Genomic DNA, 25,388 nt, shown 5'->3' with positions numbered 1-25,388 from the left:
AGCTGTATCTGTCCAAATTGAGATTTCACGCATGTTCAGTAATTCAATATGTGCTTTGTTGTGTGTATGCTGACACTACCCCCTAAGTTAATTCTGGAACTACTTAATATATTTGAAGAAAAATAGAGAACAAACTCGTGCAGAGAAAAGTTGATGTATATAGGTTTTTTTTCTATATTTGATTTTTCAGAAATCAAAACAGGAACTCAGAAACTGAGGTTGTTCCAGATTTATCTGCAACTCGTGATAGGATGCCAAGAGTTAAGCAACAAAACACACTCATGTTCTTATATGACAAACAAAACAAGATGCTATGATTGATCCTATGGACTAGAAGCAACACAATATGGATGGGCAAACTGCTCCATTCACTGAAAAGTGGTTGTGCCCAGACCAAACCATGTGTTTCATCCAGGCGCAGACTGCATGTATATGGTCCAGACCCAAAACATAAATGATCTGGGCAGGTGTTCTGCAGTGGGGACAGTGGGAAGAGAAAGTAATTGGAGGTAGAACATGACAGCATCTGAGGGGACATAAGGCAAATGAAGGTGTTGGAAGACTGGGGCAGAAACAGGTAGGCTGATGGACATGCATGGAGGTGGGTTGATGGTAGCAGGTATGAGAAAAGAAGAAGCAGGAAGATTGGGGGAGGGATGGGTGCATAGGCTTTGTTGGGGAGAAGGTCAAGAGCATCAGACTTGCTCTACGAAAACCCTCCAGAACTGTCATGGCCAAAACCTGGCATCACCAAGATGTTCCAGGTTTCAGTACTGCAAGACTGCAACCTGCCCAGAACTTCCAAACCACAATGCACATAATGGGCCATTCTTTGTTTTGTGCATATTCTTGCAACATAGTATCCAACAGACTCACATAGCCTTCTACGTCTTTGCGGCTATGACTTGGAAAGGTACCAATTTTATGAGAAGATGCCGACAGCTGCACTGCAGACACAAGGTCCTTTGGAGGTGTCCCCCCTTCCTCGTTTAATAGTTGAGGACATTTAAATAAGTAATTGAGACACTTAGGGATGCCACTTTCGTGACAAAGTAATAAAGGCAAGACTATTTTCTAAGCATCTGTGGAAAAAATTCTGCTACAGGTTCTTTCCACCAAGAACCACCAAATACTGAGAGGCCAGCCCTATGAACCACTCCCTCTTCTACATCCTGGCTGCTGAACAAAATGAATTGCTGGGACTCGGATCCTGATTCTTTATTTGCGTGTTGCCCATGCTGCTCTGGCTACAGGAACAGCACACATGCTCCTTGCAGGGCGGGAGAGCTTAGCAGCTATGATTCACGCACTCCCTAGCAATGTTATGAGTCAGAGTTGACTCGTTCTCTCAAAACATCTCATCCGATTGAAGGGGGAGGGAAGGGAAAGGATTTTTCTTGACCGGTTTATTCTGCAATCGTAAGAGAAGGCAGATAACGTGTTTTGGTTAGGTAGAATGCTGGAGTTCCTTTCCTTTGTTGGAAAATGGGATTGCAGAAAAGGATGGCAGGTGCTGCAAACAAAAAGATAAAGAATATTCCAAGTGCCAGTGCCAGGATTATAACAGGCAAAGCCTGATGTGTTTGGGATATAATTCTTCATCATGGGCCTTGGAACCAGGCAAGAGTACCAATGAGACGCTCTTAAAAAAAAAATTTTTTTTAAAACAGTTTAGCTCCCATGAGAATATTTACCCACTGATTTGATTCTTGCAGGTTATAGTTTTTTTTTTTTTTAAAAAAAATATCCTTTCATCCCTTCCCCTTTGCTGAAAACTACAATATAGACAAACCATGTCATGTTTATATTGGTAAGGGTCTCTGAAATGCAAAATGCTCAGGGATTAGGCTTGTCTTTACACACACACTTCTTTAATTTAGCTACCCCCATTGATGGCATCTGTCTGCTCTCTCTGATGGATCCAGCTGCAAGAGATTGCCTGTGGCCTGTCCACTGTATGGGGAGGGCTCCTGGCAGCCCTTGGTCCTGTCTCCTTGCAGGCAACGAGACTGCTGTTTACTGTTACTCTGGGGTGTGACTTCCCTCTCTGGTCTGGTCTTTGCAGCTGGCGGACTGGGCTGGTTCCAACATCACTCCTCCTCCTCTAGTTCTTTGGCACCCATGAGGTCCTGATCAGTTGTGGTGTAGTTACCAGAGTCTCTTCTCTACCTTTGCCCTCAAAATGGAGGCCATGGAAAAGCACCCGTTTCTTCCAAAAAGGCAGAGTGGGGAACGGAAGGACAGGGGGTCCTTCTGTCTGAAAGAGGAGCTTTTAGCTAGAAGGCTAAAAATGTCAGTTCCATTTGGGGGGAGCAAGAATGCCAATTTCTGTAGATGCATTTGTAAATTGAACCCAATTCTTGTTACTGGGCTATCCATCTTGTTGCAAAAGGAAAAAGGACCACATTCTCCATAGGACAGCTGCTCAATGACATTCTGAACGACTCAGCTCAAAAGCGTTTAGTTTTCTCTTTGTACCTAATCTTGAAAAAACACTCAACACAGAAACGGGAGAGAAAAATGGGAGAGTACCATCCAACTGATTTTATCCCCATGCTAACAAATTAAAGGACTCGCAAAACATTTTAAGCAAAAAAAAAAAAAAAGTTTTATTTCTACCACAAATAGTTGAAAAAGTCAAATAGCTGAACAGGCGGATAAAGAAATACAAAACAGTTTGTGTGAACAAGACCAGTGTTATTCAGCGTCAATACAGTTAGTAAAAAGTAAGGCTCTTTTACTCATATTAAGCAAAGGAGAGCGATAGGACCTTTTCTTATTTTCTGCTACAGACGGATATTTGAGCAAATAATCTAGTGCGTAATCGGACTTGTCCAGAGCTTGTTTTCCTTCATCCTTCATCCCCTCTAGCACTCTCTCCCTCTTAATCTGAAGGCCAAACTACATGATACGCTCAGGGGTATTCATGGGCCGAGAGTGTGTATGCGTCGAAATCAAGATGGTGGCTGTGTCACAATTGAAGCCTCACCCCTTTTGATTTCTCTCTCATGCAGACAAACATACAAAAGGGTTGGACTTCAATTATGTAACTATAGCCACTTTTTTAACCCCCCCACCATACTACCAGCACTACTATCAATTGACTTTCATTTATCATCTCTGTGAAGGTATCAGTCCAGATTTGGGATCTCGGCATGTGGAATCATTGGCGTTAGCCCTTTGCTCTCCAATAAGGTCCTGATCCAGATCATGCATGTACACTCCAGAATTTACTTCTGAATAGAATTATTTCAACTCTGATTCACATTCATGTTTGTTGTGCGCTTCCAAAGGCATGTTGAGCCAGAAAGGAGCCCAGCTCGAGCACAGGAGTCTGTTTCGAGCTTGAGGCACTTCCAGTATGCTGGAATCAACCTGTTTTGCCAAGTCTTCCAAATTCAGGATGTATTCTGCACACCTCTAGTGCAATGCATTGGATCTAGTGTGGCTGACGGTAACTTGAAGTCCTCAAATGATGATGTTTGGCTGTCAGCTTTTATCCAATTCTTCCCCACCCCGAATCATCTAATTATCAGTCCAATGACTCCATGGGTTCCTATGTAGCAACACTCTGTTCTTGCTGTACATTACCTGTGCATAACTGAATCCTAAGATGATTAAGGGCAAAGCAAGAAAGGGTTTTACGAATTGCCTTCCAGGGATATTCCTGGGGTTTAAAAAAAAAAAAGGGCATCTGAGCAATCAAAGCCCTCCTCCCTTTTTACATGTGCCACGGGCCTTTGACTGCAGGCACCATCTTGACTTTTCTTACCTCCCCTCTGGACTTCCCTGGGCCAGTAACATTGTAAGAAGGGAGAAAATGAAGCACAAAGAGGAAGGGTATGTTACACTTCAATCTGATGCTAGAAAATCAGCTAACCCTCTAAGAAAATGAGATGTAGCTTTGCCAGAATGGCAGTACATTTCCTTTTTTGTCCCTAAGTTCTCATAAAAGCTTTGAGAACCCCAGTCTAGATCTTTTCTATGCTCTTTGCACTTGGTGGCCTATGGACTTCATTCATTTCGATCATGTTCAAGAAACGTCTTGACAATTGCTAATTATGTCACTTGAAAATGCAAGATCCATCTCCATGGAAGATCTGGGAAGGATTGACTTAGGTTATTCCTATTCAAGGTCTATTTAAAAAAACAACAACAGAAGAAACTGGCATTCTTGGCCAAGAGGGCAGAAACAGAACTTCCAAGTTCTTCTGTTCAGGCTCTGATACATAAAGCACCTAATCTTTACAAACCTTTTTATTTCTGGGGGAATTAACTTAGCAGCAGCTAATCATATTAAAATAAGTCTGGAAAAAAAGAAAAACTGGCCAATTGGGGGGATGAGAAACACTATTCCCTCACTTCAATGCAGCTGGCATTCCCTTTATAAGGCGCTTTCCCAAAAATTATTTGATGGAGCAGTTATTTTACATCAAGAATTCTGATTTTTCTACCTAAACTAAAAATGGACATGATGTTTTGTGATTCAGCTACCAATATGTTTATGTATATAAGCATGGGTATATGTTTAGCTAATTAAAATGGAACCACTGAAGGCTAATGCAACAGAAAGATGAGGTGGGAATTAAGACAAAGAAATTATTTTGGAGAGATACCATTTACTACATTTAAAAGAAAATAGAAGCACTGTTCTCATTCACCAACAGACGTCTCATCCCATTTGTCACCTTTAACACCTCCGAATCAAAATTTACATTTCCTTTCTTTTTTAAATGGAAATTTTCTGGAAGATGGGTTTAGTGCAGTCTTTTTTTTCTAACAGTAGGTTCTGGGAATCCTAATCTTCCCCATATTCCCCTTATTCCACCTTTCACAAAGCCCAGCTTTAAAGTCTGTCCCCAGACAAGGGCCTGAAGGAAGAAAAGATGCAAAAAAAAAAAAAAAGATGCACCTCACTTCTATCCTATGGGATTGCCCCTATTAAGACTTGGAATCTCAAGATAGGGCATCACTCTTCCATGTCTACAGTTTGGATTGGGAATGATGCAGCCAATCAGTTCTGTGCTTTCTGGATGAGTATGTTTCTATATATAGGCATGTAAAGCAATTCCCCCCCTCTGCAAATGAATGCAAACGTGAGCATGTTCGTGCTACAGGTGTGCATTTAAAGCTTTGATGCAGAAACTGCAGGCAGAGTGAAACCACCACCTTCACCTCTCCCTGCTTATCACCTGGATGCCACCACAGAGATGCTGTACATAAGAAACTCTTTGGTGGTGTGAGTGCCCAGCTATATTTGCTTATCCATGATGAAAGAGCCAAACCTCACTCAATTGCCTTATTACAGATTTGATACACAGAGCAAAGCAGAGAGTATGATACACAACACAGTTATCAGTCTACCTGAGGCTTCAGCTTGGCAGGATTAGACAGACACCAAGAGTGCACAAGTTGGAATTCCTCTGAGTGCAGCTTCCACCTCTTGTTTACTCAACCTATCATTAGTTTCTGTTGCCTGTTATTCCCAAAGGCTGTTTTCCACTCTTCCCCCTACTTCCACCTTCTACTTCATCTGACTCCCAGTTAGTAGGCAAACCACATCTCCCTGGTGTAACCCAACTTATCCAGGTTGGGAATGCAGGCGTACTGAATCATGGGAGGTGGACCGCACATCAGAATGAGAACATCATCTTGAGGTGGAGGCATATGGTCCTTGAGCATGTCTTGGTTAACGAATCCTTGGCTGTAATCCCATTCTGTGTTGGAAAAGACCACATTTCTCCAATTACCTCTTTGAAAAAAGTACTGAGATAACACTAGGGATCTTCAAAAGGGGCTTTGAAAAGAATGGGAGGGCAAATGTTTCACGATCTGCAGCACCTTCCATCAGCTGCATCATTTCCTGGAATTGAGCAGCATGGTGCGCATACTTTTGACTCTAAAATCTAGAACTAACGGCTGCTTTACACTTGCCAGCATTATAGACATCAACAGACTTGCATGAATGAGCATGAAATGTTCCAATTTGACAGTGCAGTTGGCAAATTTTGGATCACTTTGGACACAAAACCTTCCTAATGAGTCAGTTCATATGTCTGTCTGCTAATCCTTGGGGTTGCCCCACCAAGCTTGAACAAGCTGTACTTTCTCTAAATGGTGGTCTTAAATTTTTAATCAACTTTTTTTTTTTACTTTTAAGTAAACTGCAAATCAGAGAGGGGTTCCTTAGTTTGGTTTATTCAAATTGGTTTTGTTAGTTTTGCCACTTCACTCATCAATTTCCCCATTTCTTAAATTCCTGTGGGGAGACACATCTTTTTCATGGTTACTAGGTCCTTCTGATGGTTCTTGCAAGATGTGCTCTAACAACAAGCTTGAACTTTGCTGCCAATTATACACTGAATGCTGAATTATGTCCAAGTATTATTGGATGGCAGAAGAGGGAATTCTACGATGAACTTACTGCCAGAACCTCAGCTCTTCCCTGCATGTATCAAGAAGGAACTTTTGCTATATTACTTTTCCAATTCTCCCCCAATATCAGCCCTACAAGGTACCAGGTAGACCAGACTAAGAAACCAATGCCATATAGGATAGGACTACCTTTATTATATCAGCTATAGCAACAGAACCTTGCAATTCTGAATGTGCTTCCCACCTCCCTCATTTTATCTTTGTATGGACTAATGAAGAGCCTGTCTGAAATGTTTACTCAAGTTAGTTTCTTGGAATGGGCTCAGTCCTCACTTATCTGACTATGCCTTGGTAGCAACTCTTCCTCTGTCCTTCGAGGCCATTCCCTATTCCCTTAATACCCAAGTTCACTGGAAGGAACCTCATGATGGCAGTTTCAGGACTGGGTCATATTTCATGTCACAGACATGGATTGTAAGATACAAGGCAAAGGGGAAAATATTTTTTATTCAACTTAATGACAGTACTTCTCAAAAGTTCAGCTGTGCCAACATAAAAAGGCAATTAGTGAACGTTCTTTAAGGAAATGAGATTGGAATAGTGTTCTAGCTAATTAATAACAATCACTACCATTTTTATGGCAGGTAATGGCTTTTTTCTGAGAACACAGAATTTGATTGTTTGATTTACTTTATTTTTATATGACAAATTTAGTCTCCAGTTCCAGAAGAAGGCACCATCAACCAACTCTTGAAGAGTTGCCAAGGAAACAATATGGAGGCTTCAAAGGGGTCACCAGAAGGAGAGCTTCAATTGAGGAAGTCAAGCTCTTTTGACTACAGTAGGTAACAGCACCAAACAGATGTGGGTTAGGTTCTAAAAGCTAACTGGGGTCAATCCTGGTTAATATGTGGATGGGAAAATCCTAGAGCTGTAAGCTACACCAGTGAGCCAGAAAAACATCAGAAGGCAGTGAAAAACCATTTCTGTACTGTTGCCAAGAAAACCACATGGCCACCAGGAGCTGGGTGTGACTCCAAGAAAATTTTACGCTGCCGTGTTAATATTCAGCAGTTAAGCTCTGAAGGCTTTTAGTATCTTCTAATTTAACTATATCATGGACTAAACTACTTACTTTCAGGAGCTCTGTCCAACGTGTACCACAGCTTAAACTTAGCTGAGTGTTGAGCTTGAACTTCCTCAAGTTCTGGGCGCAGTAAGATATCATTTTCAGTCTGTCCCAGAAACACAATGCTGATGTTTTATCTCATACGTTCATTATTAAACAACTTATACTATTGATTCCCTCTTAATCTCTTACAAAAAAATCATGAAACCAAAGCTAAAATGAAAGACTCTGAAATCAAAATTTAAACAATCAAGAATGAAAAGCTTGTTTTTAAAAGCTGATAGCAGAGAGTGCACTTCAGAAAACCGGGGGTCCCAACGTGCCCTCCAGTATCCTGCACCCAAAGCTATACAGAACTTCAGACCTGGTTACCTTCAAGATCACCTATTCCAAGTACAGTACATATAAACAGAAAACGCATATTGAGAATCCCTTACAATGGCAGATGCAATGGGAGGGGGCAATAAGCAAGAAGCATTGTCTGTTGGCACCCCCTAGTTATGAACAGCTTGCTTTCAGGGGCAAGACTGGCCTTTCCGTTAATGATATTCAGCAAACTTGTGGAGACGACTGAAAGAATTATGTGAGCTTGTCCTGGGTGCTAGTTGGCACTATGGGTAATAAGTTGTAATACTTATGGTATGTTACTAGTATACCAATTTTGTAGATTGCATTTTGGCATTTGTAAACTGCTTAGTCATTCAGACTGAGGTGACATAAAAGTCACAGTAATACATTATACAGAAATGGGAAACTTCCAGGAAATGACAAGATATTTCCCACCTCGCTTATCATGATGGTTAATGTCCTAACAACCAGGAAACACACTGAGACAAGGAACTGGTCTCTAATATTTATTGCTAGTACTTAACAGGAATCCTAACAAACTGAAGAAGCGTGGGAAAAACCCAGACATATAACCCCCAAGGGTTAAGGCGGTCCCGATCTGTGTCTCTTTGAATGGCTGAACAATTCATCAGTGCTACGCATGCGCTTGACAGTCTGGATGGGAGCCCCCTGCTCGCCATCCTTACTCATGACAGTTAAGGATCTTTGATTTAGTATTAATCTGGCTTTGACTGCAACTCTAAGCACAAATAATTTCGCTCATCTGATTGTGGAACTATCCATTTCAAGAGTGTCAATATCCAAGCAATGTTGAAATTGTTTACATGGGGTGTGCGTGAGATTTGATAAGGCCTTGAGTTAAACTGGATTGATTTGGAAAAATCTGGGGGATGTCCAAATACATTAAGGGCCGGTTTAAAGTGGGCCGAGACCAAATTTAACTATTCTCAAAGCTTCATTACCAATATATTCATTGTATCCTATTAATAGTTTATATCACCTTGCAGAGCTTGGAAGCTTAAATTGTAGCTCTACAGCAATTTCTGAAATCACACCTCTTGCTGTATGAAACAATGCTTTCCTCTTACAACAAAACAAAGACTAAACCATGATAGAAAAAAACACTGGTTTTAGTCTATCACTTTATTGCTTGAGAATGGAATCCATGTTATACTGGAAGGATGGAAAAATGTTGGAGGTCACCTGAATGATTGGCCGATTTTCAATAGTTTAGCTATCCAACTATTAAGTTTCTTGTTATTAATTTTTTCATTTATGTTTTGTCTTTGGTTACCCTTAAAGTTACCCCTGATTGTTTCCCATAATGTCAGCTCACCCTCTGTCTGATCCAAGACGAAACATCTTAAGGAAAAATACACCTACAAATCATGGCATAGATTAATTATGCCTTAGTAACTGAATATTTTATTCCATTTTTAAGCAATAGAAATCCAAAAGAGAAAGAAAAAAAAATTAACAGACCACTCCAGAGTTAAGCTAGCCCATCTTTGTTTAGCTCACATGTTTCATTATAACCATGATTCCCCATAAACAGAAGTCTACAATGACAGTTTTTAATCCTTCCATCAAAGGCTTCGGAAGAAGCAGTATTACCATATGAAAAATGACTTGGCATGAAAAAGAGGATTATATTTAGGGACACTGGCATGAAAAACAGCACTTATTTGGACCTGTTCTTGGGGGCACCTATTTCTGGAGTAGCATCTGCTACAAGAAAACTATTCTGGGCTGGAATTCTCTTAAGTCAGATGCCAGTTAATAATGCAAAATAATACTGACAAATATGCCTTGGGGAAAAAAAAGGTGGCAACATGTAACTTGGGAGAGCAATCGGTGGCACCAAGGTTTTAAAGTTAAAGCAAGTTTCCCTGGGAAAAATTTCTTTCCAAGATTATGTTGGTCCCAAGATGGAACAATTAAAAAAGATGGCTTAGCAACAAAGTAATTGCTAGCAGCAATCTAGCAGCAATTTAGTCTACTCAAAAATAAGTCCCACTGAATGTGAATAAATGGTTAGGTGTCAGACTGCTTCTATTATCAAAGTTCAGGGCAATTAAACCTTGTTCAAAAGCATTTGTACTGAGCTGTTAATCAACACCCCAAGGTGTTCTGGAGGTAGCCCACTCCTAAAAACAAACCTATTTCCTCCAGGACTGTATGTCTAGAACACTTTGAACCATTTCTGATTCAGAGGATTTACAACTGCCAAACCACCTGCAGAGAATATTGATTTGAGAGGAGTTTTGGCCTTGTGTAGAGGGAAACCAATTGTTCCAAAGTTGCTCTGTTCCTGCATTGACAAATTTTGCACTAGAAGCAACTAACTTAAGCTTTTTCTCATTATTCCCTCAAAAAAAGATGACTGAATCCAGAGACAAGCAGGTATATTACAACTGTTGCTGAGATTGAATTCTTTGGTGGGACTAGTCACTTGCTTGGAACAACTGGTAAGAAATGTGTAAGGCCACAATTTCACATACACTTCTCTGGGAATAGGTAAAGGTAAAGGTTTCCCTTGACATTAAGTCCAGTCATGTCCGACTCTAGGGGGTGGTGCTCATCTCCGTTTCAAAGCCGAAGAGCCGGCGGTTGTCCGTAGACACTTCCGTGGTCATGTGGCCGGCACGACTGAACGGAACGCCGTTACCTGCCCGCCAAAGCGGTACCTATTAATCTACTCACATTTGCATGTTTTCGAACTGCTAGGTTGGCAGGAGCTGGGACTAGCAACGGGAGCTCACCCCGTCACGCGGATTTGAACCGCCGGCCTTCCCGATCGGCAAGCTCAGAAGCTCAGCAGTTTAACCTGCAGCGCCACCGCATCCCTTCTCTGGGAATAGGGACCAGTAAAAATGGTGGAATATGTAACTTGAGTAAATCTGCGTAAGACTTGAATATTGACAATGAATATTTCTAGCATTAAATGTCAGCACTCTATTTTATTTATTCTCCGCAAGACACTGCTGTTTGCCCAATATCCTCTTCACTCCTTAGTAAAATTAAGGAAGTCATCTTACCTGGTTAGCAAAGAGTAAATGGCAAACTGTGGGGTCATCCTTGTCCTTCACAATCGCTCGAATGAGCTGTAACATCGGAGTAATTCCTTCAGGGAACAGAGAGAGCCATGGTCAAATGCATCCTATCAAGATCACAAAGAAAAACAATGGAGGAAACAAATTTCTGGCTACCTGTTCCACCTGCAATCATCCCAACGTATTTCACGTGTTTAATAACGGGTTCACCTTTCTTGTCTGGACGAATAGCAAACACACCTGCCGGAAGAGAAGAGAATATGCAAGTGGATTGTAACTGGTGGCGTGCAAAATGTCTCAAATCCAAGACAACCTGCTTTGAGTGCACCATGATCTGAATTTGAAATCTTTCGCCCACTCCTAATCATAATAATACTTGTCAAAAATCTAGAAAAACCTGAAATAGGGGAAAAGTCAGCACCTGTAATGCTCTATAGGGTAAAATAGAAATGAAGGCAGCCTTCTCCAACTTGACATCCATCTTCCAGATGTGTGGAACTGTAGTGTCTAAGACACTCAATCGTTTTGTTATAAAGTGAAAAGATATGTCAGGGAAGGGGTGTGTACAACATGACGGTAGCACATCCCTTAATACCCTAAGCCATAATGAGATCTGCATGCTTGTTAACATGCTAACTCAGTCACTGTGGTTTATAAATCAAGATTTATGGCTTAATGGGTTGTGTGAGTCCAGTCAACTATGGCTTATTCAGAGAATCCTAGCTATGCAAACCATGGCTTAAGGGGATATACAGACCCAGCTTTGGGCGTGCCGTGGTACTGTGGCAGGAGTTCCTGCAGTATTCTGAGCTGATTTAGGAATCATTGGTTTGGGCTCTTAATCCCAGTTCAGGGTGAGACTCAGCTCAGTTCAAGATCTGGAATGGTCAGCAAGTTTATTTTCTAGAAGAGGAAGGACTATTTTACTGGAGAAGACACCCTCAGAATCTATACTTTTTTGTAGCTCACCAGGTTATATGGAATCTAGCACTGAATCAAAATACAGTGTCTTGATCCTGCACATCCGGTTTCAGTCTTATAGACCCCAGACACAGCCCAGCCCAGGTAAACTGCCCACTTTCAAAAAACCTTCCCCTTTTCTAAACTTTCAACCATTTATTTCAGATCCATCTGCAAGTAGCCAAACTATCCAAACGCCTGATAAAAGTTACCAAATTTAATAACCCTACTTAACACAAACTATCTGTTTTTTGGGGGGAATAAATGTTCATTGCTCCAATGTGATTGAGGCACTTTGCTTATTTTCAGTTCTTCCATGTTGTTCATAAAAATAAACGTTACCTTTTCCCTTATACACAAGCAATCCACTGGGTCCACGAAAATCAATGGTATCCTCCATCTTTAGGTTCTCTAGGTATTGGGACATTTTCCCTCCTTCGGGAAATTTGGGGTGAACTCCTCTGAAATAGATCTACGGGGGGAAAATACCTTTAAAATTGAATGCTGGGGAGAACATATGGATGAGAAATACGAATTCATTCAGATATCCTACAAATCCATGTTGACCAAGACAGATGGAATGGAAGAGCATACAAGATACATATTCAAAAAAGTTGATAGGTTAGTAACCGTATCACACCAGAAATACTTTTATCCTGGAACATTTTCACAACTTGTGCCTGTGAAGATCTACTGGATGTCAATTTTCATTATCCCAGAATCAGCATGTCTAGAGGGCAACTTTCTTCTCCAAAGCCTTTACCTTCACAACAAGGTCCACGTAACCTTTGTCATCATCACTGCTGACAGGTGTATAAGGTCTGATCACCAAATTCCCATCAATCCTTGCCGAGAGGTAAATGTGTTGTCCTGAAGGTCAGCCAAAACATTAAAGGATAAAACAAAACAGAACTTAGATTTTTAAAAGCTGAAGGAACATATTTTACCTCCTGTTGTTTATCTCAGAGCATATCATTCCAGTTACCCAAAAGACTTCAGGTAAGTTAAAGCATTTTTAGAATAGATCAACTAATTAATTTCAATCAATGCATCAACTTGAGAAGTTTGTCATTAGGCGTCCTTAGCTTGCCTTGCCTCATTTACTGTTTACTGAACTAGTTTACGTTTTATGACACAATGATATATTGGCATTACTGACAGCACTAAAACCTTGACAGCAAAACCTGGGGCAGGTTTCCAAACTTTGTGACTTTCCAGAATTCCAATTCCAAGCTATCTCTGTTGCTACTGGAAGTAAATTTGATAGTTAAATGGGATGGAAGTAGAAATGCTTGCTTGTTAACTTCTAATATGAAATATTAAAATTATATATATATTATCTGGAAGGGACCATCTTATGGAAAACACGTAAGATAATGTTTCAAGCAGCCATTTCTACGTTTTCTATTAAGATTATACAAAAACTTGTTCCATTAGCAACAACTCAATACATTTTTAAACTATTAAGATAATGACAACCAGATACACTTTTTTTTAAAATGAGGAACTCATACAAATTAGCTTCTTTACCTAAAAGTGAAATTAGAGATCTGGTGTTTGGCTTGCAGAGAGTTTTAAAAAATGTGGATGCTGAAACAATGTCTGTTTAACTGCAAAGGTAACACAACAAGAACCACTGCTGTGGATCTATTAACAGACAGGCTGAAAGAATACCCTAAGGTCTTCTATGAAACCATCACTTAAAGGAGCGTGTTAAATTCAGTTTATGCAATATGGGCAATATCCGATCATGGATAAAATGCTTGGTTCCCAGACTGATAAAGATTTAGGAGACATAAACAGCCAGCAGCGAACTTTTCCATAATTCTGGGAAGAAAATAAATGTTATTTCTGGTCCTAGACCACAATTCTATATAAAGCATCAAGCAACAAGCATATAATAAAATTAGAATATTAAAAAGGGAGATGCATAATTAATTACCTTCTGACATGGAAACCGTCTATCAGAACTTAATTATATTCAGAGTTTCCTTGCAGCAATTACGGGAATAGTATTTTGCTACCTTCTTTTTAGAATTCTAAGGAATTATCAGCTAATGGGGGGGAGGAAATGCATTCTAATCGAAGCGAATATTTGTAGCTCAGGGTTGAACTGTGGAGTCCTTGGTGTTCTCTGAACCTTGTGGTTTTCTTGCAGATGTTTCATTGCCAGACTGGGCAACATCTTCAGTGCAATGCATTCCCTATTGAAGCACAACTGGAGAGATTTACGAGGAGGAATGATATTTATTCAGAGAGTCATGGACAGCTCAGCAGAACATGGGATGGTGATTCAATAGAACTCTCCGTATCAAGAGAGATTTAGCTGGAAGGGAATTTTGTTACTCTTCCCCTGATGGCAAAACATTGCGCCTTGCAAGAGTAAATGCTGTTCTGTGAAGAACAGTAGAAATCCTTAGGACTAGAAGAAGGCCTGTTTCAAAGACTGACGTAACATGGATGGAAAATTCTGCTCCTGTCTTTTTTTAAGTCTAGATCCCAGGATAGATTGCCGAATTTCTTCTAGTCCCAGGAAAACAGTTAAGAAAAAAAATAAAGACATCTCTGCCGTGATGCACCCTGGGATGTATTGGTTCTACACGGGAAACCATTCAGTTGCTGTAACTCTTGTGCCCCTATTTCTTCCCCCCCCCCACTTCTCAATAAAACTTGCTAAAGGAACACTGTGAGAACCAAACTTGGAAAGAACCACTGTCAGTTTTTGACCGATGCCCAAAAGCTGTTAGCAGGAAAGAACAGCTGTGAGCAAGCCACAGCACATTCTATACAGAATGCAAAACAAGAGTTAGCCTAAGTTTTTCAGGGGGAAGGGGGGGGGGGGAAGCTAAAAATATTATTAAATAAAAAAGTTAATCGAAGATTGAGCATCCAGCCTCAAAAGATCATTGAAATGTCTGCACTATTACTGTTCCTAGCAAAAATTCCTAGCAAATATTGCACATACTACTGTGTGTGTGTGTGTGTGTGTTTCAAAGAGGTGTGCAGCACACAATGCTTTTCAATTCATTGTATCATTGTGTTTGATCTAGTCTACTCCCATCCTTGCAAGGCTTAACACAGACCAACACCTGCTTCCCTGTGCTCTACGCCTCCGGCAGATGAGAGAAGCAGCTGGCTGCAATTACTGATTCTACTCAGCACTAGCGGAACGAAGGAATGGCAAACAAAAACAGAAGCCATGGTTGCAAACTCGCTTGATACCTATCCTTCTCATGGCCATCAACTACAAATTGTAAACATTCACAGTAATGTTCTGTTTTTGCCCAAGGTGCCACAGTGGGAGTTGGGTGGCACCAGGAGAAGTAAATAACCAAATATTCTTTATGAATATCCAAACTGTATCAAGGTTTGGATTTCCTAAGGAAATTCATAGATCAGGATTAGGCTAGCAAGTTGTCTTCTGCTGAACAACACTGTTCTTTTTATTTGCTCAGTTGTGTTTTTCTCCTGGGTTGGAGCTTTAGACATCATGGATGAAGTCTCCTATTAATTTAGGGAGCAGATCCAGATCTGTTTAAATTTAGACAGAATTTTTCCACCATCAGATTTGTCCACTGTCTGTACAAGTCTTCCTTCTAGCTAACAGATCTTTTTTAAAAAATAAAAATAAATCAAGCAATAAATTAGCAAAAAAGAAAAGAAAAAGAAAAGAAAAAAGAAAAAAAAAGACAGATCTTGGTTTCCAAGTCCACAATTCAATTCAATTTCAATTATTTCAATTTCCATTCTGTTCCCCCTTCAAAGTACTTTGGATGAGTGTATATATGGTATATTTTAATGCAAATAGCTTACCAACAGGAAGTCCCAAAATATGTTCTGGGCTTGGCAGGGCAAAGCGAAATCTTCTGGTGTCATGACTAACGTGCTGAAAAAGAGAAAAGCTTCATAAAACTATGGCAGTGTTATAGTTGCTCTATCCAAGCCCACATGTTTATAATCAAGATAGAAACAAATTTCAGAACAGTGTTGACTGGAGAAATAAACATACTTCCTTAAAGAAACACCTAACCAAGACTGATTGCTCACCAGCCTGCTTTCATTCTTCAAGGAGCTCTCTACCAACCACCCTCAGAAGCTTCCACAGGAGGAGCAAGCGAACTTGAGAAGCTGCATTTACGGGTGTCCCACAGGGTGTATGTCTGAGTCAAGATAGTGTGACTATGCAATTGAAGCCCCACTTTTTCAGTACACACTTCAGGCATGCCACATACATAAAAGAGGGGCAGGGACTTGATTGCACAGCCATCTGCTAACTTCTTGACTTTTTTGACACTATCCCCATGGACATTCTTGGCTGCAGTGTACACGTGACAAGTCAACACCCAGTGCTAAACAAAATTCACAGGTGACAGGAGCCTAGGCTTCTGATGGGAACCCAGTAAAATCACACACATCATGACAACCCTTGTCTCCCCCTGGATGCTCATGGGTGGCACATAGATCGTCTCAATAAACCCAGACTAAGAGCTGAAGTCTCATGTTCAGAAAATATGAGTCATGGTCATAAAGCAAACGTTTCAGAATGCAAGACAGTGAGCTGGCTATTCAAATTGTCCATATTTTTATACTATCTGCACATAGGCTTGCATAAATTAGGAATGAGTCCAGCTATAGACTCACAGCAATTAATTATAAAACAGTTGCTGAACAAAACAGACCAACCAGAACACCTTCTCATTTCGCCTAAAGCATGCAAGGAGTTTCCAAGGTTTGTTTAGCCTTTTTGGAAAGAGTGAGCAGTCAGGAGGTATTATTAAGAGGTCTGACCATTCAGTTTGAAACAATAAATATGGGTGTTTTAGATCTCCAGTGCTCCAATTTCACAGGCAAGGCTTTCCACTTGATCTTCCAGTTATCAAGTTACACATGATACAAGCACTGCACATCAGCACACCCCAAATCACTAATTTTCCACCACTGTAGAATTTAAAGATAAAGGGGAGTTAGTTCAATATCTAGCTTTCCAACCTCTCTACATTATGCAAGGCCACAGCATTAACCTACATTCTGCCATATTTCTCAGTGCATAGAATGCTTCAAAGGTATAGGTCTGATTGATATAGGTAAAACCACCATGTATCAACAACTAAGAAATATGAAATATTTATTATAGCATACTTTAATCTTGATTCCTCCATGTATCAAAATCATTTTGAGTGTTAGAACATGTGAAAAATCTGCTGTAACAGAAAGGGGAGTAAGAGAGAAATAAGGCGACTATTTATTTATTACCTCTTTGTCGATCAGCCTTAATGCATATTTTACATCTGGATTTTCCAATGTGATAGGAGGCTGAGATTTAGAGAAAAGTCGCTTGATCAAATTGATCACAAAGTATACTGGACACAGGACAAGATTTCCCAACTGGAACAAACAAAGAAAGAGGACATTAAATTCAGTATCATGACTCTATAAACAGAAATGTCAGAAAATGGCTAAGAACAAAAATCCCCAAAATAGAAGTACCGCTTTAGTGTTATCTACCAAGCATGAAATACTCTCATGTAATTGCATATAAATATAAATATTATATTTGATAGTATTATACTAAATTCCTCCTTTTCAAATGACTAGTCAGGTGATATGTAACTTGTTGGCATTCACTCATAAGGAGAGGAATGGGTGGAGTGAGAAAAAATATATCTATACAGAACTCTTTAAAAGTTCCCAAGTATAGATTATCTCAGCAATAGTTTCAATAACCCTGTTAGCTAGATCAGAATTATTCTCAACATACTGTAAAATGGGAATATGGAGATTTATTCAAAGCTATATATTGAATGCTTATCTGAATAGCTTAATGGTGGATTTTCCTTCTAATTCTCAGAAAGGCTTGAACAATAGATATGTTCCTGTCATTTGCACACATGCTTGTGTATCTATAAACATGGCTAAGTAGATAAAAGTTCCCTATCTCTGAGCAGTAAAAAAAAGTTCTGTAAGCAATATGATCTGGGAATGCTTTTCTTTAGCTAAGCTACTGCATGGGAATGACGGGTTGTGGGTTTTTCCCTTCCAAAAATATGCTTTACAAATCTCCATTTACAATGTAAGGAGAAAATAAGTACATCCAAGGAGGCTTCAGCCAAATACATTTTTTCACAAGTGAAAAGTTCCTTCTTCCAAAGATTATATTTCAATGCTGCAACATCACCCATGCCAGATAATAGAGATTATCCTTTGGAGCATGAGCAGATAGTATTTGGCCTAGAGACCTTGTTACCAATCCCTCTTGCAACTGCTTTACACCTTCCCTTCATCCCAAGGTAATTTCTTCATCAAATTTGCTTGCATAACTGAAACGTACTTGAATTTTCGACATGTGGGTTATTTATGTAACTGAATCTACGTGCTTGACCTTGGTGATGTAGAGCCAGATAAAACAGCAAGTGAAAAAAAAACTCACTATCCAGGTCAAGACAAAAAGAAAGCAATGTAAGAATGCCTACCATGCAGAATTGAGAAATCATGTCAACAAATTATTTTAACTGGTTAGGGAATGTTCTAGACCAGAGATTTTCAAAATTTTTCAGGCTGTAGAACCTTTTAGTTGAAAAAAAAATCCCAGAGTCCCTGTTCAAGAGGAAAAGCGCTAGATATAGAAAGTTGGTTGTGTTTGAGTGGGTGGTAGGGAACAAATTGAAAAAAAAAAAACCCTGTTCTAGATATGAGCACATGGCCAATGTTTCTTTCATGTATTTTTCTTCTTGAATCTTCTTTCACTCCCAGTTTCACACAAGCAAGTGAGCCTTGCTCTATTTTGTCCACCCCACCCCATCCAAGACATTCTAGCTGTCTCATTGTGTGGGCCCAACTTAGTAACAAGTGACTGTTGTTAGATTATCTGTGGGTACAAAATTTAAAACATGAATCCCAAGCCAACTCATTCAAGATTCTTCTCTAAGACAGCTGACCCAATCAGTTTATTTTAGAATGGTTAGGCTGCACAAGCAACTCTGTTCCCATTATAATGCCACTTCATGATTAGATTAGCTTTCAATGCCAAGATTTAGACCCTAGCAAATTTGGTAACTTTTCATGCACTTCTACCCAGGGGTTCTGGCTCTGGAGAAATACCCTTTTTACAAACATCTCATGTTTCCAAATGTAGGGAAAGATAAAACTCACATTGGAATTTAAGACTCCATCATGCTCAAATATACTTTAAACTGGAACCAAGCTACCTTATCATTGCTACACTTCAAATGCTATGGAACAGTTCAGTGTCACCATCCCATTTGCAACAGCCAATACAAAATAAACAACTCCCAATTTGTTTTTTTCAGTTCTGCACCAGGAATTCCTGACTGAATTGCATCACCCGAGAACAATTCTGCTGGAAAGGGCAACCGGATGCATTCACGAAGCTCACCAACATGGAGTACGCAGCAATTCCTGTCTCCCACTAGCATCTATTGGTTTAAGGCAGGCTGCCTGTGATTCAGGAGATGGTAGGCCTGCACAAAGCTTTTGCCTGGAGATTCCATTTGAAGGCAATCCCTTCAAACTGCAAAATCAATTGCACTACAAAACCTATTTCCAAATCGCCAGTTTCAAATTGCAAAGTCAATTCCAATACTTCTGAATTGACCTGACAATTCGGAAGAGTTTTTGCTCCTGTGCATGAACGCCTTTTTGTAAAATCAGTTCTGAAAATCATATACATTTTCCAAACTGGATTGAAAATAAGCCACGGAAAACAGCCATCAAAATCAGTAGCTGATCCTCCACAGGTTTGTCCAGTTTCTGCTCAGCCAGCGTCAGCAAAAAAATTAACATTTTGCACATAAATGCTATAATCTACTCACTTGGGAATAATCTTATTTCAATAAGCTTGAAATGAAATTGAATACGGGTAGGTAATTTTCCTCTCCAAACTGTCGCTCACACATCTCTACTAACTACTTGGAAAAAATGAATACATTATTCATATTGTATTTCTTATAGAAACATAATACGCATATTTTGTGCGTATATAAAACTTTTCAAGAAGTTTGAAACACTTTTTCTTCTTATTAAAAAAAATTGAAGGTTTTTTGGCCGGATAGGGCTTAATAGTGCTGAAATAATCAAGCATATCCATGTACCTCTCCTAGATGCTATATTAGATATTCCCAGGGCTGGCACTAATGTTCATTAATTACTAATGTCGGAAGCTTTCTGTTCTGAAGCACAACAGATAAAATCTCATATTCTCATTGTTCTGCTGGGCAAAAAAAGAAGCTGTTTCCATGTCTATCTTCTGACCACAAAATATTGTAAACAACCACAAAATACTAATGAACCATTCCAATACCCTAGCTGTGTCTATGGCCCATTAGCGCTTGGTTATCCTTGCACCAGGAGACAAAAATCTAATTTATATCTGTTTTTTCCTATGGCTTGGGTGATAGACCTAGTATCCCCCTCAGGAATTTGAACTCAGGTCTAGTTGAAGTCTTCACATCACTGGAACAGCGATTACCACTTCCCAGTGGATGATTTGAAGATATAACCCAGAAGACGGCCAACCTTTTCATAACTTCTTGCTGATGTTGGTTGTTACCATCTTGCTGTGAGACTCAACTCAAAGACAAAGAATGGAATACAGAAAGCAGGCAGGGTTGGGCAATTAGCCTTGTAACATATTAGAAACAGTGATGCAACAGTACAAAATCATAAGGGTGAACACAAGATTATTACTAGACATATGCAAAGCCTTCCCCAAGATTGAGTGTAACGATCAAGGTGCTAGACTACAAGCAGGGAGACCAACGTTCAAGTTTATCCTCAGCCTGGAAGGTCACTGGGTGTAATGGCATGTGGGAAAGATCTTGTGAGGCTGGGCAAAGATGCTGCCTAGGGACCTGTCAGATAAGAGAGGGCATAGCCCACAGCTAGATAGTGGGTGAGGCAAGAGGCTCAGTAGGGATCCTCGCTAGTTTTTCAGGCTGTAAAGGGGAAGTGGGGAGAATTGTACTTTCAGACCTGCAAGGTAGCTTTACAATAAAATAGAATTAGCTCATTTGGTTGTGATTCTAGTCTGGTTTACCCCGCGAGGGTAACACTGGGTGACTTTGGGCCAGTCCCTCTCTCTCAGCCCAAGAGTCAGTGTGATATAGAGCTGCAGGTGCTGGATTAGAACTGGGGAGTTAGGTTCAACCCCATCCTCAAGCACTGAAGCTCACTGGATGACTGCGGGCCAGTCCCTTTCCTTCCATCCAACCTAAGTGTTACTGTGGGGATCAAACGAAAGGAGATTCCCATGGAAACAGCTTTGAGCTCCTGTTGGAATATAATGAACAACTAATAAAATAAAACAAGTAATAAGCTCTGGGGGAACTCAATTTCCTTTTAAAAATTGCCAAAGAGGAGCAATCTATTCTCAGTGCTGACAATATACTAACCAAGATGTTAGTTTAGCATTCTTGGCGCCTGTTTAAGGGTGTGGCAAGGACTGAGCAGCGCAGAGCCAGCTCAGATTTAGCACTCTGACACAGACTTGCCACTTGCCAAGAGAAGAAAGACAGGAAGAAAATACCAACGTCTCCTAAAAAAAAAAAAGGGGGGGGGAGCTTGTAATTTCAATCTGCTTCATTTTATGAACACCCTAACTTTATGCACCTCTGCTGAGCCTGCCACCAAATTTGCTTTCCAACTGCTAGGACATTTTTGTTACAAAGGCTGGTGAACACACCATTTCTTTGTTCCTATATTTGCCTTTGCCTACCCAAATGCCACCAGCCACAAAAAAAGAATATTCCTCTGGATTACATTTTAAATATTCCACACAATGGCTTCCATCCAGAGCCCATGACCCAAAAGGGAGCAAACAAGGAAGATTAAAATCCTCAGGGTCAAAGCCAAAATTAATTTAGTTAGCAACCATTCCTAGATTAAAAAAAAAAGATTCAAACCAGACCGGGATGTGAATTTTAACTCTTTTTTTCCCAGTTGCAAATCCAATGAAAATCACCCCTCTTCTGTTACTGTAAGAGAACCCTTGCAGTGGCATCAAACTCCCTCAAAACTTCTAAATATGGCTAATCGACTACCGGGCCAGTGAAGCTAGCTAGGGGGAAATGCAGAATTGGGTCTTTCTCTCCTATTTTTTCCTTCCCCAGCCTCTATGCAGTCCAACAAGTAGAGGGGAACAAGTGAAATGAAGTAAGAGAGGATGAGAAAAAGGAAGAACCACCGTGTTACTGCAACAAGGCACTTCCTGATTCACACTGAGATGCTACTTTGAAAAACATGAGGTGTGTGCAGAGAAATGATGGGAGAAATCCAAACTTATGACTGAGATGGAGGGCAGAGGAGATAGTACCAAGAGACAAAGCAAAACATTACAAGGGGAGGAGGGGAGAAAGACCCAACAGCAGGGACGGAAAGAAGAGATGGAGAGAAATGTAGATATCTCTGAAGGAAGACAAGACCATATGCTCTTGCTTGTAAAGGGAGAAAAATGTTAATCCAATCTTAAATGCACAGGGTGAAGGGCCCTAATTCAGATACTCAGTTTAACCAAATAGGAGCATATTTATTTTACTGGCCAAATCAAAAGAGCTTCCCCAAGTATTTGAGAAGTTGGCCTTCAGGATTGTTGATTCATCAGACAGCTTGAACACTGCTTTTTGGAAAAGCAGCATAGACATTTAAGAGATATTTTCTTTGCATTCTTCACATCAGTCAATTTCATGAACACCCTTCTCCGACTCAGATTCTGAACGCAAGTGAGATAACTATATAGTTCAGACTCATTTTCAAAAACGAAGTCTGTTGTGACCCAAGCAATCTGGATAACTGACTTAACTTACATCATTTGTGTCAATTTCTGTAATTACACAATTGATGTGATTTGCCTCAATTTATCATTTTTGTAATGACTTATGCAGATGATCTAAACTGACACGAAGAATATGATTATGCAAATAGCAAATATTGACACAAATGATGTAAGTAACATCAAGTAATTAAATTTGATTTTAAGAGGCATGACACTTTAACAGACAACTGGTGTGTAAACTTGAGGTTTTAGGGTATTCAGGAATGGGGGGACTGAAATAAAAATAATAAGGCAATTAAAAATACTCATTTAAAAAGAAATGTTACTTTTTCTCCAACAGGATCATAGTTTCACAAAAATCCTGTAAGAAGAATCATGCCACCAGTGCTTGATGGCCAACAACTCATTGTGTGAATTGACTCCAACAACATTATGGTGTTGCAGGCAACACAAATGTTGGCCTATGAGGTTAGAGCTCTGATAGCTTCTTTGCAGATGCAAATTACCAGGTACCTTTGGCATTACTGGATGATGATACAAAGATATGAGACCCTGAAATGAGCTTAATTATTAATATTAATAATTAATGAGAAACAGTCAATTAATATGGATGCTATGGTAGGAAATAGAATAGGTGGCAATTAAATTATCCTGGTTAGTAAGATGGGAATTGGTGGAGAGCATCAAGGTTGAGGAGAACCTCAACAAATATTCTCACTAAAAGCCTTACCAAAGGAACAAGTGATCTTCACTGAATTCTTGAAATTCACTGAACTTTCTTGGAATTTCTGACAGCACTGTTAGATGGAAATTTACTAGGAAGCTAGAATTTCAGACACATCCAGGTCATAGGGCCATCTATCAGGGCTATGAAAAAATGCACAAGAGATGCTTCAACAATCACAAGTGGAGCATCTCTCCTGAAGTAGCTGTGACCTTTGGAAGGTAGGTATGCACAGACACATTTTTGCTGGGACCACAAGCCAAGTAAAGCATTTAGGTCACCAAGTGACCTGAATTAAAGACGTCACCAAATGATGTCAGCCTCTTGATGTCAGTTAGCCCAGATGGATGCTGGATCCACCTCTTCAGCCAAATCCAGCTTCTACAGAGTGATTGTTGCTGTCTTATTTTTTAGAGACTATCTTGGTTCTGATATCTTACTGCACAGTGGGGAAAAGTGCAAATATTTAAGCTTGCTGCTCCTTCTAAGAAAAATAACTGCTTTTTTTACGACTTGAAGGTTATTTCTTTCAGTAGTTGTTTGGACTACTTGGAAGCTAAGCCGGTTCAGACTCAGTTAGTTTTGAATATGAGACCTTCAGGCTAGATTGAAAAGTTAAAAAACACATCTTGGAAGAAGGCAATGGAAAACTGCTTTAAGAAACTAAGTCTCCTTAACTCTAGCTTGTCTTGAGCAAGATTTTACTTTTATTTTATTAAAATCTAAGTAGCAGAGATTCTTAAGTGGCTCTCACCAGCTTGTTTTTAACTTGTTCTTTAATTTAATTAAAATTCAATTTAAGTTGAAAAGCCAGTCATTAACCAATTAAAACCCCATCATATGCGTTTAAAGTAGGACAAGGTTTTCTGAACATTAAAAGATTCCAACCAAATAATGCTCAAACAGGCTTCCAGCAAAATGAACTTGGTCGTCCTTAGTCCCAGGATCAAAACATGAGCCAAAATGTCCTTTCCTTTGGCTCTGCAGTCCCAGGGCAAGTGACACCCAGAGCCAAGTGTTATTTCTGGCCCTGCGTGGGAGAAAAGAATTCCCTGCATTTGATTGCCCAATTGCTTGCCAGAATATTCATGTGGGTGGAAGCATCTCTTTCCTTCCCAGGCCTTGGAGGGATGGAAGCCATGGTGGTTCCCTTCAGTGCTGCAGTTTCAGAGCACCGCTTGGGAAGATCACAGTTAGAACACACACCATCATGTTAATCAGTATTTACACTTTTCAGTACCTAACCTGATCTCAGCCCAAAGGCCACGATCATTACTAAGTAACATCAAAGATGGACCGACATCTATCAGCTCTGCTCAGCGCGCGCGGCGGGTGCCCCCGACTGCACCGTGCGCCCGGGCAGCGGCGCTTCCCCAAGAGCCGGAGAAGCCCGGCGGCGGCTTCCTGCGCTGGTCACCCGGCGAGCTGGGGCCGCGCCCTCCCCGCCGCCTCTCCTCGCGAGTCCCCCCCATGCCAGCGCCCGCGGAGGCGGCCCTGCAGCGTCCCGGCTCCGGCCCCGTACTCACGGTGCTGAAGACCGCCCCCATGGCTCCGGCAGGCTCCCCGCGCGCGCTCCGCCAGCGAAGAGGCCCCGCGTCCGCCCCGGCGCTACGCCACGCCTCGCCCGGCCGCCTTCCCCGCGGGGCGGCTCCGCGGGCTTGTCCCTCCCAGGCACGGTCAGGGAAGCCAGCCAGTCGCCTGCGCGCTCGCCCGGCCCGCTTCGCCTGCGATTCGCTAGCGGGAGTAGCTGCGCGGGGCTCGCCCCCCGAGAGCCGCGCCTACCGGGCCGAGGGCTTCTGGGAGGGAGAGTCCAAGGCAGGAGCCCCTCTCTCTTCGTCTTCTTCTCTTCCCATAGTTCCTAGCCAGGAGGAGGTGGCGCAGACCGATGGGAGTTGCAGTCCTCCGCTTCTGCAGGGCGCTCGGGCTGGGGACGGCGGCTGGATGGGGAAGCGGGTGGGTGCCTCCGAATAATGGGACGGCAACTCGCATAGGTTTGGCATCTCTGGGCCAGGA

At 40.9% G+C, this 25,388-nt stretch overlaps 1 protein-coding gene across 1 annotated transcript; it reads right to left on the bottom strand.

Moving 5' to 3' along the window:
* Positions 1-4,147: 4,147 nt before the first annotated feature.
* Positions 4,148-25,004, bottom strand: LOC134500737 (NADH-cytochrome b5 reductase 3-like). The gene is made up of 9 exons (XM_063308112.1): positions 24,902-25,004; positions 17,119-17,250; positions 15,679-15,751; positions 12,629-12,735; positions 12,208-12,337; positions 11,062-11,145; positions 10,891-10,976; positions 7,511-7,610; positions 4,148-5,717 (listed from the first exon to the last, which is right to left on the bottom strand). The coding sequence occupies exons 1-9, from the start codon at positions 24,920-24,922 to the stop codon at positions 5,545-5,547; spliced, it is 906 nt and encodes a 301-aa protein (XP_063164182.1). The 5' UTR covers positions 24,923-25,004; the 3' UTR covers positions 4,148-5,544.
* Positions 25,005-25,388: the final 384 nt, after the last annotated feature.

This window comes from Candoia aspera, chromosome 7 (genome assembly GCF_035149785.1).
Source record: "Candoia aspera isolate rCanAsp1 chromosome 7, rCanAsp1.hap2, whole genome shotgun sequence".
Taxonomy (NCBI): domain Eukaryota; kingdom Metazoa; phylum Chordata; class Lepidosauria; order Squamata; family Boidae; genus Candoia; species Candoia aspera.
Note: the sequence above shows the minus strand (reverse complement) of the source record. Positions and strands in the feature narration are given on the sequence as shown.

Coding starts and splice junctions, on each gene's coding strand:
- LOC134500737 (XM_063308112.1), bottom strand. CDS start 24,922: ATGGGGGCGGTCTTCAGCACC. Junction 17,251..24,901: donor TGGGGGCGGTCTTCAGCACC/GTGAGTACGGGG, acceptor TGTTTGTTCCAG/TTGGGAAATCTTGTCCTGTG. Junction 11,146..12,207: donor GCTTGTGTATAAGGGAAAAG/GTAACGTTTATT, acceptor CTCTTCCGGCAG/GTGTGTTTGCTATTCGTCCA.